Source organism: Canis lupus, chromosome 33, assembly GCF_011100685.1.
Source record: "Canis lupus familiaris isolate Mischka breed German Shepherd chromosome 33, alternate assembly UU_Cfam_GSD_1.0, whole genome shotgun sequence".
Taxonomy (NCBI): domain Eukaryota; kingdom Metazoa; phylum Chordata; class Mammalia; order Carnivora; family Canidae; genus Canis; species Canis lupus.
This window is the reverse complement of record NC_049254.1, coordinates 19191969-19207519: the sequence shown is the minus strand read 5'-3', so window position 1 is coordinate 19207519 and position 15551 is coordinate 19191969. Positions and strand designations below refer to the sequence as shown.

Genomic DNA, 15551 nt, shown 5'->3' with positions numbered 1-15551 from the left:
TAGAATATGGTTCAGTTTTAAACAACCCTGAGAATGAGACACCAGGGTAGACCCAACGGAGACAATTAACTCAGGGTCACAAATAGGGTAGTGGAGTACAGCAGGAAGATTTGAAATTAGGGCTAGTGAATGCTTTCACCAAGAAGCCAAACTTGACGCCATGAATAGGGAGTAGATTCAAAGAAGACATTGTTGAGAGAAAAAAAAAAAAAAAAAAAAAGGAAAATAGAATACCTACAGTGAGTGATAAGAAAGAATGAGGAACAGCAAAGGAGGAGAAGAAAAGAAAGTCTGAGATACAGAACGAACACCAGGATAGTACACAAAGACTCTCAGGGAGGAGAAGGGTCAGCAGCATTGGGTGCTGCAGACACCAAGGCCTGGTAGCTTCCTGGCAGCTGTTAAGAGAGCAGAGTCTGATGCATCACAAAACACCATAAAAGTGGGTTCAAGGGTCACCTGGGTGGCCTGGTTAAGGTACCTGCCTTTGGCTTTGGTCAGGATCCCAAAGTCCTGAGATGGGGCCCCACATCGGGCTCCCTGCTTGATGGGCAGCCTACTTCTCTCCCTCCAGCTCTTGTGCTCTCTTGCAATCTCTCTATCTCCCTCTTTCAAAAAAATAAATAAAATCTCTTAAAAAGGGGGGGGTGGTGGATTCAAGAGCAAAGAGAAGATAAATGAGAAAGAAAGAACTCTGCACTACTTTTTAAAGAAGTTTAATACTTTGCAAAGAAATAATGAACAGGTAATACAAAAGCAGGGTAGGGAATATTTTTATGATATAAGAGTCTCAAGCCCATTTATAGACTGAAGAATAGAAACCAGTGTTAGGGGAGACTGCAATTAAATAGGCGAGGTGAGAGAGAATTAGATCCTCTGTGTACACCACAATTGGAATGATAAATATATTAAAAAAGAAATGTGAAGTCACTACCCAAGCCGAACAAATCAGTAACTGTATCATATTAGTTTTTTTCTCTACTCCTCTCCAGCATGGCTTTCTCTTCCCTTTAGCTAATAAGAACTAATGCTCTGTAAGAATTGTGCACGGCTTCTTCTCTCACCCTTAGTAATCTCTAAGCATTAGCCAGAGGACAGGTACCATATCCTTTGAGTACTAAAACTTTCCTTAAAATTTTAAAAAACTAGTTCTCTTAAAGCATAATCTTTTTGAAATGTCACATTCTAAGAAATTCTTTTTGTGATAGGTTCAAGTAGCTCTGTATTACCAGTAACAAACTTATGTGTTGTTCTCGCGTACTTCTTTATTGTCACAAGACATCGGCAAGTTCATTATTTTGTGGAAGTATTTTTTAACTTTTTACTTGGCCTGTATTGTTCTCTCTGATGGTTGAAGACATCCCTAAGGCCACTGTCACTTGGACACAGTATCTGCAATTACTTCTACTTCAAGATGGTGTTCTAGAACCAGCTAAATCAAGTGTTACTTTCCTCTGCTATTAAATTACCTCTAAAACACATAAGACAGTTAATTTATTACTATGAGAAATTACATAAAAAACCACCTGGAAGAACTGTGAATATGAGTCTTTATCATTTCACAAGGAAGAACAAATTCATAGTTGATGCCAAAATGGACCTTGAGTTTTCCCTTTCCTCTCCAACTCCAAAAAAAGAATTTCTTCCTCCTCATTTACCTTCAGTGTTTTTAACTAGGTTCATGTTATCAGTTTTATACCAAGATCTCGTGCAGTGTTTAACCAGGCATACATAATTTTTTAAAAGATTTATTTATTTATTTATTTATTTATTTATTTATTTATTTATTCATGAGAGAGAGAGAGAGAGAGAGGCAGAGACACAGGCAGAGGGAGAAGCAGGCTCCATGCAGGGAGCCCGACATGGGACTTGATCCCGGGTCTCCAGGATCGCGCCCTGGGCCAAAGGCAAGCAGTAAACCACTGAGCCACCCAGGGATCCCCGGGGCATACATAATTTTTAAGAGCGCTTGGTGTGCCATGAAGAATACCACATGAAAAATTGCGAGAAGTGAAGTGAACTTTGTCATTAATTTTTTTCATATCATTTTCTTTTCTGTATAATATTTGCCTTGTATCTCAACTGGGTACTTAGATATAAAGGAGACAACAGAAGAACAGTGTACACGCATTTGAGCTACAGAGCATAATTCTGTGTCTTTACAGAATGTGTATTATAATACACATGCCAATTCTAGACTTTAACCATTAAATGTTAACTCCAAGTGAAAGGATGCATAGCCTTTTGTCAGGGAAAGCTGTAGGTTTCTGCATGCAGGATGGGGTGGTTTGGGTTTTTTTAAGGAAACTCCTGGAAATCTGGTCTATTCCATTTTGTTCCTGAGGGTCTCAGAGGAGTAGTTGGATCTTGGGCTTCTCAAGTAGACAGTAGTCCTGGGTTAACACACTGAGAGGCACTCTAAGCTGACCTCCTTGGGCAGTGATACAGGCAGAGGCGTCATGCAGAGGCTATTCTTTCCTTCCAGAAGAGGGACCCCTCCAGGAGAGGAGATGTTGACCTGGAGGCTTGGTATTATGGTACAATGACTGGGCCTTCCTCTCAGTCTATGAACCTCCTAAGAAGATACCCACACATGCATGCCTGTGTATGCGCTCTTTTTAACGTGAACTCCAGCCTGTGAATGCATTTTGCGTATCTACTTAACCTCCCTATATTTCCATTTCCTCATGTGCATAATGAGAATGCAAATAGTACCCATCTCATGGGGTTATTACAAGAATTAGATGGAATGCTATATGTAAAGCTCCTAAAACAGCACCAGAAAGATGGCCAACATACAGTGAATTTGAGCATTAGCCCTAGTTTAAATGTTTTACATTATTAAGTAAACATGTACTAAAATTGATGCAACATAAATGATGTATATCGTAGTAGCAGGGCCCGCATCCTTGCCCCTGAGAATGACTGGGAAGAGGTCTGGATCTGGAGGAGAACGTGTGGGGCAGTCGCCCTCCTCACCTCAGGAAAAGCCTAAAGGATGGCCCTCTCTTGGTCCCTTCTCAGATTCAGGACCAGGTCGACTGGGAAGCCTCTCCATTTTCTTTTTGCCTTCTTTCATGCCTTTGTTTGTCTTGGTGTGGGATTTTTTCCCTAAAAGTGGAAGAGGACTAATATTTACTAAGCATCCACCGTGTATCAAGTACATGCTATCATTCTTACAAAACGTTCCATTTTACTGATAAGGAAACTGCAGCTCAAACAAGTTAAAAAAAAAAAACTTTGAATCTTTTCTTCTTGGTATAAGGAAGGTTTAGAGTATTATTTATATGCTGCGACAGTGGGATAGTATTGGCCTATTAATTCCTTTCTTGTCTTCAAGTGTGTTCCAGTCAGTGAGAGGTTTTCAAGTTATGGGGAACAGATCTGTGTGCTGTCTTAGCTCAGGCCCCGTGGTAGCACCTGTACCCGCCCCTGCTAGGCATCCTTCTTTCATCAGAAGCCCCTGCCAGCACCAATACCCGAAGAGGCCAAAACAGCAGTTCCTCACGACGGGCAAAAGGCTGTGCTGCTGCATCCCAGGGCCCTCTCCAAAGAGACATCCTTACAACTAAAGAAACTCATCTTTCAGCTTTTTGAAAGCCAGTCTGCCTGATGGCTTCAGAGTGTTTTGAAATAATTGAAAATAGAGGCAAAGTTAGAAGAGCAAATGTGTTTCACTGCAGAGGAGGATTGCTCTGAATCACCCAGCTCGCTTACCTTCTTCTGTTCCGAAGCCGTTTGCAGGAGTCGAAATAATGTATATAATCTTAAGAAATTCAGTTAAGAACTGTTGGCTCATTGTACCCAGTAAGCCTTTCCTGTCCCGTGGTGCCCACATCGTTTTTGGTAATGGAGATAATTGTGGACATTTGCTTTTCCTAAGTCCGGAGCACTTTTACAGCTGAGTATAGCATTCCAGGGACACATGGGTATGGAACTTGAACCACAGGCCTCTTAGTAAAGAGGTGCAGATCAAATGCTTAACCTAGATTGTATGTATGAAGTCCGTATAAATCCCAAGTCAGAGTTTTAAAATAATGACGTACTGAGTGGCAATTTCTGCATCTCATATGCGATATTCCTTAAATCCTATGTTGACACCTAACCAGCAGAATCCAAAGATACAAATTACCTGGCGCAGTATTTACAGAGAAAATATATGTATAGCTTGAAAAGTAACAATCCCTCAGGGTTGCAGTCCCACCAAGAGAAAAAGAAAAAGAAAAAAGTAGCAGTTGCAATCTGAACTGTCAACATTGTAGCCAAGAAAGGACCCACTATAACAATAGACAAAGCGAGATTGGAGACAGAACATCTTAGTTGAAGGAGTCTGGACCTACAAGAAATATGTTTGAGAAAGATTCAGAAGAAATTCTAGGTAAGACAAATTATCCCCGTTCCTCAAATGACATGCTGGCAGTTAAATTATTAAATGCTTATTTGGGCCAAGCAGAAGAACTCGTGAGGGCAGAAATCTTTTCTTGTTCACTGCTTGATCCTTAGCACCTAGCAGAGTGCTTGGCTGTAGTAGGTGCTCAGCAAATATTTGTTGAATGACTAAATGCATGAATGAATGTGATGGGGGAAGAACAGGGCAAAAGCAAGGGGAGATCGCGTTTGTGAGCGTTTTGCCCATTTGCGAAAGTATAGGTGATTTTTTTTCCTGGATTTTTTCTTCTGCAGACCTGTAAAGCAAAGTGCATCATAGATACCCTCTGGTTTTTATGCTGGGAAAACAGAATGGTTTTCTGTTGGTTGTAGGCTGCTACATGTTTTGATTCTAGTAACAATATGGCAGGGTTAAGGTCAACTTTGTAGTATAATCTGGTGCCTGTTTTTGATAGATATCATGAAAATAGATACTTATTTTCAAGATGCTCAAACAGATGATTAGGCGAAAGCTCCAGCAAACCTTGAAACAAGAAAAAGGAAAGGTTTTCCCACTTCCACCTCGCATTCCTGTACCATCCTGCAGAGTTTCCTGCAACCCCACACCTCCTTGTTTCACCCTTTTTCCTGGTCTAATCCTCGCCTGTGCTGTCAGTCTAGCAAGGAGGCCGTTCTTGAGAAACCCACCCCCCACACAGTGCTCCCCAGCTCCTCTCACGGGGCTGGCGTGATTCGATCAACAGCAGGCAGAGCTGGCCCAGGGAAACAAGAGCTTGGCTTAGAGTCCCAGTGCCCTCCTGCTGGAAGGGCCCTCGAGAGAGTTCTTCACACCCATCCTCCCTCAACTGGCTGGACACTAGAAGAATGTGTAGGAAAACAAACTCCTGGCTGAATGAATAGAGGATTAAATGAATGAGAGATGAGTTCACTCCTCCAGAGTCTCCATCATCCCACTCGAATAGAAAGCTAACTTTGAAGCCACTCTGTTCTCCATGGCACGATTTTGTATATACTCAGCGTTGGAATATGGTTGCCATCTGTGGCCGGTGCATAGGACTAAGGAAGCACTGGGGTGAGTAGGAGGGGGCCAGGAGGGAAGAAAAGAGACACTTAAAACGAGCTAATGATCTCCTTTGTGTTGGAGTCTAGGTTTCAGAACTTCAGTCCTATACTTCAAGAACAAAACACCAGTGTGCCTTAGACCACACCAGGCGCCGGTACATCAGATAAAACCTGCCCTGTGTGGTGTTCAGCCACTGAGCCTCAAGAAGTTCTGAAAGTGAAATTAAAGGAGCAAACTGGGGAAACTGAAAGGAGTAAAAGCTTAGGGAAAAACACAATCGGGAGGGCTCCGCAGATACGCGTCTTTGGGGTTACCGTAGTTCAAAAATGAATCTACTAATTAAAGAGTTGGAAAATGCCATAAATCCCAGGAATTTAAGGATCTTTAGAAGAAATGAGATACTTCTCCATACACTCGGAGCACATTGTGATCCTTTAGTGGAATCTCAGGGTGCAAGTGACCTGGCTATTGTGTATTGCTGCGCATTTCAACGGTTGAGAGTTACAGACAGCTGTACTAGAGTCATGGGCGGGTGGTCTTTTAAAAACAGGAAAAAAGCTGTAAAGCAAAGTCAAATAAGACCAGAGAACATCTCTGAAAGGCAGTGAATAGTTCACACAGCTTCCTAGTTTCCCTGATATTATCTGTATGAATTGGTTATGGTACAGAATGATATTGATGATCTATATACTGAAATCACATGCCAGGGAACAATAATTAAGCTGAGGGTATACACTAGAGGGAAAAATTATTATGGTAAAGTTAACTTTGCTTTTGAAAAAGGTTAGCTAGGGCAGCCTGGGTGGCTCAGCGGTTTAGCACCACCTTCGGTCCAGGGCATGATCCTGGAGACCCGGGATCGAGTCCCAGGTCGGGCTCCCTGCATGGAGCCTGCTTCTCCCTCTGCCTGTGTCTCTGCTTCTCTCTCTCTCTCTCTCTCTCTCTCTCTCTCTCTGTGTCTCTCATGAATAAATAAATAAAATCTTTAAAAAAAATAAAAAGGTTAACTAGTTAGTTAAGCACCACGTTTGAAGGCAAATATTGTTATATGTTTAGCAGTAGTTCTATTATATCAAGTTTGAGGGATTTACAGGGTAGGGAGATGGAAATCCTTTTGGCCTTGCAGGGAAAGAATCTCATCAGGGATATATATATATAATGTATGTTTAGAAGCATTGACAATCCTAGGCATGCACAAATCACTTACGGGAGCACAAAGTGATAGCCTAGCAGTGCATCACGCTTGGTGCCTTAGAGTGGTTGAATCAGTAAATGTTTATTGGCTGCATGTGTCTGGCCTGGACTTTCTGTGTCTGCCATCAGTGACAAGACACACACCTGTGACTCAACAACAATTAGAATATTAGTACCACCCTAAAAATCTGTCGGGTCTACAGTTTCTTTTCCCAGGAACCCTAAGTGCCTCTATATTTGCATCCCTGTTAAGCATAAGGATCTTCATTTTACAGGTGGGATAACTGGTCTACAAAGAAATAATTTAATTCTTTGTCTTTAAATATGAAATGATTCATAGTCATTATATGACCCAACTCAATGTACTGTTTTTTTCCACATTATTTTAGGTTTCCAAGAAGAGAACATATTTTATCTTTCTCATTATTATTTTTAATTGGTTTTCAGAAAAACTGAGATAAAAACAGAATCTAACAAATATCCCATGGAGATATTTGGTGTTCTCTTTTCTCTTGAAGAATAAATTAAGACCTTCTCTGCCCCTCTCTCCTGGCTCTCTATGCAGATAGTCAAAATCCCATGCCAATTTTCAAACAAATAGGAGCTCATTCTAAAAGCTGGATCACAGTCCCCTCTGTTGAAGAAATGGCCTTGTAAATAAATTCTGTGTAGAACTTGCAAAAGTTACTTTGGTTCTAAACCTTACTAATTTTACCTGAGCATTTATAAACAGTACCAATTTCTGACCTGGTTTTAAGTTCAATAATACATTTATACCTAGTATGTGAAAGGCCAAAGAGAAACCTAGTGTCTAATTCCCACTGGTGACCTACAGTAAATAGTGTGTATTTACTTATTTACTTTGTAAATGAGGACACCCAGTGGCCACCAAGTGAAAATATTCTAAACAATCTCTGACACTGTTTATGCAAAAATGCATGCCCAGGTATTAAAGCTGATTGGTAGATATCTCTGTAACATCTGCGAGCAAGCAATTTAGCGTCCCTAAATTAGGCAAGAGGGGTGGGAGTTTGGCCTAACAATTTTTATGTCACATCAGAGATTGGTCGTCTCTTCTCACTTTGGGTTATAAGTTATGGCTCTGCTCTGAGCTCCACTGACTCCTCAGCTGACAGGAGGACCTAATGAACTGTCTCTTGGGTCAAATGGAATCCAGGAGATGAGGACAGTAAGGCCTGTGTCAGAAACCATACTTGAATGAACACAGTTTGTGAGAAACTCAGTGAATGCATCAAAACCCAACTGCCTTAGACCTTAAATTCATATTGGAAATAGAACTATGGCTATTCCCTGATGAGAGACAGTAGATGGTAAAGGAGAGGGAGAAGAGCATTACCCAGAACTTCAGAGACAGAAAGACCCCCTGGGACTATAACATGCAGACATATCTCGGAGAAAAAATGCTGCCGGAAGTTCCCAGCTACATTGTCAGCATGTTTGGCCAGTTCAAAGGAGACTTGATCAAACAGATACTCAGTTAGGACCTACTCAATGTTAGGTAGTGTGAAGGCTCCAAAAATTCGTAGTTGCAGCTATAGTTAGAGCAAGATAAAGTACTAGCCTTCGGGAAGCTTGGAGTCTTCTTGTAGACATAGGTAAGTGTGAATGAAAAGAGACAATAATCAATCATGTACTGAATTATGTGGTCCGTGCGTAAGATGTTCGGATTTATTCCTCAGCATTCGGTTGCAGAAAACATTTCCTTGCATTTCTAAAGCAAATTTAACCTGAGGCTGCTATCGTGAAGTTAGAAATTTCATGAAGCTTCAGGCTCCACTCCCTTCCCCAGACTTGTGCAGGACTCGTGAATTCAAGGGAGAGGTCAGATCCTGAGTCCACAGTGGTCTCCATCATCCACATTGGTTGTCTACCGGACCAAGACCTGGGTCCATCTGACTACTAGTCACTACTGCATTAGCTGTATTTAGAGATGCCCTCCCAGTGGTCCTTGCCCCCAAATCATCACTTTTCCTCTAGAGGCAGTGCCTTTTTCTGTCCAGCCTCCAGAAATGTACCAAGAACTTACCCCGATTACAGTTGTGTATAAGCAGAGACTTCAAACTTTATTACCTTCCCCATTTGAGGGGTAGTTGAGTATTTTTCTCCGTCAGACTACCTCAGTCTAATTCCAAGGCACCAGTCACACCCACTTCTCCCTAGAAAGGGCCTAGCTTAATTCTCTTTAGAAGGCCTAGATTCCAAAAACAAAGCCCTCTGTCTCAGGGCTTTGTCTTTAAGGCTTAGCTTCTGAGTCAGACTCTGAGGCCACGACTTCCTTAGCCTTTCTTAATTGCCGTATTGTTAGGAAAGTCTTCTCATTCAGTTGGGGGGGGGGGGGGGGGGTGGAGACCAAAAAAGAAATTAATGTTTCAATCTATTGCCTCATCAACCAGTTGGAACTAAGAAAAGAGAGAACTCAGGATGGACTCCAGTAATCAAAGAAGGCTCCACAGAGATGGAAGAACTTTGAACAGGGTTCTCGAATGGTACCTAAGGGTTAGTAAGTACAGAAAGCACAGTATTTTAGAACACAGGACAAATTCAACAGGAGAAGAGAATTAAGAATAAATGGATAAACGCAACACATGCAAGGGATGGCAAGATGTCCAATTCCTTATATTAGTGCGGAGATTTTATTCGGGGGAAAATGAGAAAATGAGATCAAACCAGTGACATAAGATGAGATCATTAGAATGTTTCCTATAGCTATAGAAGGCTCTTACAGCTTAATATCATTTTTCCTATGATATGTAAATAACATAAAAATATTTAATGAAAGAACACATAAAGAATACAATAAAAATAAAATAAAAATGAAATATCTTAGTCCTTATTAGAATAATTATACAGTATGCCTTCTGCTTCATTTACTTAACCAGTGTCTCCCAAGCTTTTGAGTTCCAACAACATTTATCTAGGCTCTTCATCTTAGCATGAGCCAGAAGGACTTACATCTTATTCTTTCTTAAAGAAATCCTGTGCTTGGCTTTATAATGGATCATCCTAGGTGGGCTGTTGAGATGTAGTTTCAGCTACTTGTCTTAAACTAGCCCACATCAAACCACCTCTGTGCTTCTCACTTCACTAGTAATCCAGAAAAACAAATTTACCTTTTTCCGTGGCTCTTCCTTGTTGCTTTGAGATAGAAGGCTTTCATTTTTTTCTGTAAAACGATCTATCATGGCTCAAGCCCATGCCCTCTATAGAGAAGTAGTGTAGTCCCTTCTATTGACAAACAGAACTATGCTTGAAAACCAGTTGTCACATTGGAAGTAACTTATTTTTTCTAGGAAGACATAAGCAAAGAGAACATTTGAACGTAAATCTGAAGATCTGCTTCAAAAGCAGTCTCAAAACAGTGCAGCAACAGAGGACCAAAGGAAGTTCTATGGATTGGGAAGCCCTGTGATTATTTTAGTAAAAAGGCTTTTTTAAAACGACGCTATGGGGTTCTGTTTTCTCAGTCGTTGAAGTTCAGATAAAAGTTTTCCCAAAGTCAAAAAACTTAATTTCTTACCTAACCATACTTTAACAACCAGTTGATATTTCCCAAAGGAATGTCATTCCTGGGAGTTATGCTGATCTTTGAACTCACTAAAGATAAAACTTTGTTTTTCCTTTAAGATAAGTATACGATGGTATAGAGATCAAAAGAAAAACAGACTAGTAAGTAAGAAGATGCTGGTTTTTATATAAACACTTTTAAAATGTATAATTTCTTTTCAAGCAGAAAAAAAAAGGACCGAACTTATTAACTGTACATTTGAATATAAAGATTCTTCTTAAGGCCTATCCAAAGCAAAGTTCAAACTGCATACTTTCACCGTGAATTTAAGTAGATCCTTTTGTTCATTTTTGTATCCCACCCACGGATGCAGCATCTCTGTGTTTTTGTTCCCCAGATTTAGTGAACAAAAGAAAAGGTTACAATAGGGCAGCAGCTAAATTTGTAAGGAAAGAGCTTTATAAAAAAAAAAAAAATCAAACTCCTAAAAGGTGTCTCAAAAGGTTTATGATATAAGAGGATTTAAAGGCATCAACCTCAGATTTCATTGACTTTCCTCCTTAGTCCCAGCAGGTCCTCTCTCCTCAAGAAGAAACCATTTCATTTCAGCTTCAGAATGAGGGCATAGGTGTCTTTTAGAATGTTGTCTAGAATTATAGCTGTCCAATGCCTTTGTTCCCAGAGTTAAAACTTAGCTTTCACAAGCTGTACTATAAGAGAATAAAGAAGGTATTTGAACATTCCGTGTTTTATGCCACTGGAATCAGATGCTCAAAGTGTAGAAATTCATAAGGCATGTAGCTTGATAATACCCCAAGCTGAAGGTTTAACTTATATTTAGAATGGGTTCCATAAAGTTGATGTTCAATTACTTCTTGATTGTTTGATTATATCCTTACCTCATAACTAAAGGGATTTCAGTTGGCTTAAAAGAATACTTAATACATTAGTGAATATATAGGAAAATATACATAACTATAAAAAAGAAATCAGCCTTGAAGTAAAATAAGGAATCGACATTTGAGTGAGGCTAAGGAGTAAATTTTACTTAGAATAGCATACCATGAGGTTCCATATAGTTGCAAAAATGGAATCTAAATTTTGATTCTGAGCTCCAGGTATGATTTGCACAGGGTCCACAAAGATAAGAGTAGAACCAGCTTTTCCTGGGCAACGAGGTCTGAGAGAAGCTGATTGATTAATATACGTTTCAAATGTCAAAGGTCCTTACCGATGAATTTCTTCCACTTTTTTTTTATTTTTTATATTTTTTAAAGATTTTATTTATTTATTCATGAGATATATATATAGAGAGAGAGAGAGGCAGAGACACAGGCAGAGGGAGAAGCAGGCTCCATGCAGGGAGCCGGACGTGGGACCCGATCCTGGGTCTCCAGGATCACACCCTGGACTGAAGGTGGTGCCAAACTGCTGAGCCACCCGCGCTGCCCTCTTCCACTGTTTTAGATTTCAGATCATCTATGGCCTTCTGTATCCATTTACACAAGGGTATTCTCAGTAAATGCTTCACTCATGAATTGGTGAAAATTCAAGTGACCCCCAAAACAACTGCTTTCATATCATTGTATTCACAATGCTAGATGCATAGTCAGGCACTTCTTAGTCCCTGCTTGGAGATAACAGACTGAGTGTGGAATCAAGCAAACCAAAGGCCTGGGCTCTGAGGGAGACTGTGACAGCCTCCAGAGCCTAGTAAAAAAGCTTCCCTGGGACTTTTCCTTTGGCCCTGAAAATCCTACCGGTATTATCAGTCTCTTCCTATCCATGAGACAAAGCATAAAGCTTACTTTTTGGTAGAGTGAAGAGAGTGGAAGGACGACAAGAATGGAGACTTGGTCCAGATTTGGGGATGGGCCTGAAGATCATGGGGCAAATGTGTTCCTAGTTCACAATTTTGCCCGCTTGTTCACCATTCTTGAAGCTTAGGAAAACTGAATGGTATAGCAGAAAGAAAGAAGGAAGAAAGGAGTGAGGCAGGGGGGAGAGAGGAAGGAAGGAAGGAAGGAAGGAAGGAAGGAAGGAAGGAAGGGAGGGAGGGAGGGAGGGAGGGAGGGAGGGAGGGAGGGGCGAGAGAGGGAGGGAAAGAGGGAGGGGAGGGAGGGTCATGAAGGGAGAGAGAAAAACAAAGAAAGAAAAGCCAACTGCTGGGGCACCAGGGTGGCTCAGTGGCTGAGCATCAATCTTTGGCTCAGGTGGTGATCCCGGGGTCCTGGGATCGAGTCCCGCATCAGGCTCCCCGCAGGGAGCCTGCTTCTCTCTCTGCCTATGTCTCTGCCTCTTTCTGTGTTTCTCATGAATAAATAAATAAAATCTTAAAAAAAAAAAAAAAAGCCAACTGCCAGTTTGAAGTACTACAGAGCTTTCAGGTGAACTCTATCTTGTTGGCTAGATTAGAAGTGCATATTAAGTTAAAAAAAAAAAGAAAGAAAAGTGCATATTAAGTTTATATTTTTAAATTCAATTTATACCACAATGTCTCATTCTTAACAGTCAAAAAACATTAAAGGATGTTTCCTAGTTCTTCCATGGATCTGTGTTAACCGTCAAAGGGGATCCACTCTGACAAAAACCTGTGGTTGGCCTCATCAACTGTCAAACTATCTAGCTCTGTTACATTCCTCCAGGTGTCAGCCAACATTAGTACTTTATCATCTACATTCCTGTTCTCTTTTTTCTCTCTTCCTTTTCAATCCTCTTTTTATTTTTAAACCATTCTCTTCAGAAAGGTAACTGCTGTCATTTTGGCTAAGACTGTTGAGTTTATCACATAAGTTAGCATCCGATCAGCCTCAGTACATGGGAAGTATCAGCCCACTAGGCCCGCTGCATCAGATGCAGGATGAGGCAGCACCAGTTTCAGAGGCTCTGATTAGTCAGAGTGGTTAAGAGCAGCCTAAAGAGAGATACTGATCCTCAATTCATGGGTCTCAATTTGGGAGGAGGAGGGAGACACAGACCTCTTAGGGATTCTAATGAAAGACACTGACCTTATCCTATGAAAGTAGAAACATACCCATTCATGAAAACATGTGGACACTCCTAAAGTCCAACACATGTACTTCCCAAAGACCTTTTAGTACTTACACTATACTCCCGAATGAATGAAAGTTCATTGTGTGTATGAATGAAAGTTCAAGGAATAGGAAAGACAAACCCAAGTACAGTACTGAGATCATAGATAGAATGGTGTTATAATCACTTTAAGCAAGTTAGAGGGTTGACTATCTCTGTCCATCTAAAATAATAACCATTTACTACAAAAGTATATACAGCCTGTTTCCAATATTCATAGGTGCTGTCCTCCAGAAAATATGTTTGGAAGTCAAATTGCTGAAAGGTGAACAGTTGATTTATGTTGTATGAGAACAATTCTGTTACCAGTGCTAAAAAAGAAAAGAAGGGGAAAAAAAGAAAACAGCCTCTAATGGTTCCTGTACCTTGGGCTTAGATGACTGGGAAGATAGAGGACAACTCTCACTCACCGGGAGACAGCCCAAACACGCCCCCTTTACACCCAGGAGTGGGTGCATAACGCAGTGCAGCTGATGACCCTCCCACGGTCCCCACTTCCAGGAGGCAATGACAGCTGGACTATGCTAGGTGTATGGAGCCAAGGTGAGAGAAAGAGTCTTGTTATACAACCTGCCACCTTTTGTTTGTGTGTTTTCCCCAGTGCCCCCGGCCACCCTCCAAATGATACTGGCAGGCCGGTTCATGGACCCAGAGGCAGTCCCGCAGGATCAGCCAAGAGGATCCTTGCCTGTGTTCAGGATAGAAATCAAACACAAGCCAACAGGAGGTGAAAGCAGAGTTAATTGAAGGTATAGAGAGAGTGCAGGTTAGAGACAGAATGTCTGGAACAGTCAGAAAGGAAAGGAGGGAGTCTCATCTTCACTTAGAGTCTGGGGGTTTTTTATTGACAATTGTGGTCTGGTGTCTGTGTCCTCTCAGGCATCCAGAAACTGGTCAGAACAAGGACAGAGTCCAGGTGTCCATCATAAGTGACTTATTCCCTAGAGCCAGGGGGTCTTGGCGTCGATATGTCTAGCGCCGGTGGTCTGGAATATGCACATGATGGCCATGCCTGGTCACTCCTTAGATGTTATCTGTTGTGCTGGAAGACTCCAAAGAAATCATTAACTCCTTGTCCCTTATATGGAGGACATACATGAAGGCATGTGTAGGGCAGGGGCGTAGGCCCTAACAAGATTTAGAAGCAGGAAAGGGAGCCAAAAGCAGGTTTTTATGGAGTTCTTCAGTTTCTCTGTCTCATAAAGATTGTGAAGATGCCAGTGAGATAGAAAGTATGTGGAGGGACATGTGCTTCAGATGGTGAAAGCTGTGAGCAAGAAAGCTCTATCCTCCCATGATGCAGAGGCTCTGTAGTTGACCACCACCCCTGCACCCTGCATGTAGGTCAAATGGATATGACCGAAGTCTTGGCCCTGGCAGGGGCAACAGATGTAGATCTGGGGAGGAAGGGACCTGAATCTTCCCTAGGAGAAGAATGGGCCTTTCCGAGCATGACCCACTTGGTATGTAACACCAACACACAGTAGCTTAGGACCGTCACTAATCACCTAATATATGAGAGAGCAACCTCAGCAGGATAATGGTATTGGTGTGCAGTGTGGGAAAGAGTGGGATATGAGAGCCTGGGCTGGGGAGGCCTGGCCACCCTAGCCCTAGTTCGTGAGCTGACCCACTTACCTCATGTGAGCCTGGTGACCCAGATTGAATGCTCAAGGGCTTTTCAGCCCTGCCATTTGACTTAGACGTGTTGACTTGACCGAAATTCATGTGGGTTTTAATTTGAGAGCTGGTGTTTCCTCCCAAATCACAGAGACTTCAAATTCCCGTCTCCCTCTGTAGCACCTCACCCTTGCACTGGTCTCATTTTATATATCCGGGCTGAGAAAGGACTGGATTTCACACCTAATTAAAGGAGATTGTATTGCCTGCTGTTTCCTTTCTTGTTCATTCTCCCTTGTGCACAAGCAGCTTTTCATTCTCATGCTAAGTCCTACCCCCCCGGACGCCCGCAGTTGAGGAGACAGGCAGGAGCTGGGTTCCTGCAAGGCAGAGCCAGGCCCTCCACCACCTCTTTCACTACAAGCCCATTTCTCCTTCGGTACTCACCCTGGGTCCGCCCCATCCGCATTGTGCGGGCTCACAGAACAGTCATTCAGGACACATGACCACTCTCGGTGGTAGGATTCCTTGCGTGTTTCCAGTGAATGCCATCTCAGGCTGACTCTGTATTTTCACTCTAGTGGAAAGAAGGTCAGTTATTATTTTTAAACACACAGAGAACCATTGTCATCACTCTTTTCATTTTACCCCATCAGTTCTATGTTC

General features: G+C 41.8%; 1 protein-coding gene across 32 annotated transcripts in view; it reads left to right on the top strand.

The window, feature by feature from the left end:
• The window catches only part of ZBTB20 (zinc finger and BTB domain containing 20), a 750813-nt gene that overhangs the window by 717797 nt on the left and 17465 nt on the right, over positions 1–15551 (top strand). Inside the window, exon 1 of one of the 32 annotated variants that reach the window (XM_038582896.1) lies at positions 1972–4378. The exons of 30 other annotated variants lie outside the window; for them this stretch is intronic. In XM_038582896.1, coding sequence (XP_038438824.1) covers positions 4348–4378 — 31 coding nt within the window. In that variant the 5' untranslated portion in view covers positions 1972–4347. Of the gene's footprint in view, positions 1–1971; positions 4379–4440; positions 5462–15551 lie in introns of those variants that run through there. One more of the 32 variants, XM_038582895.1, reaches the window with a different exon arrangement.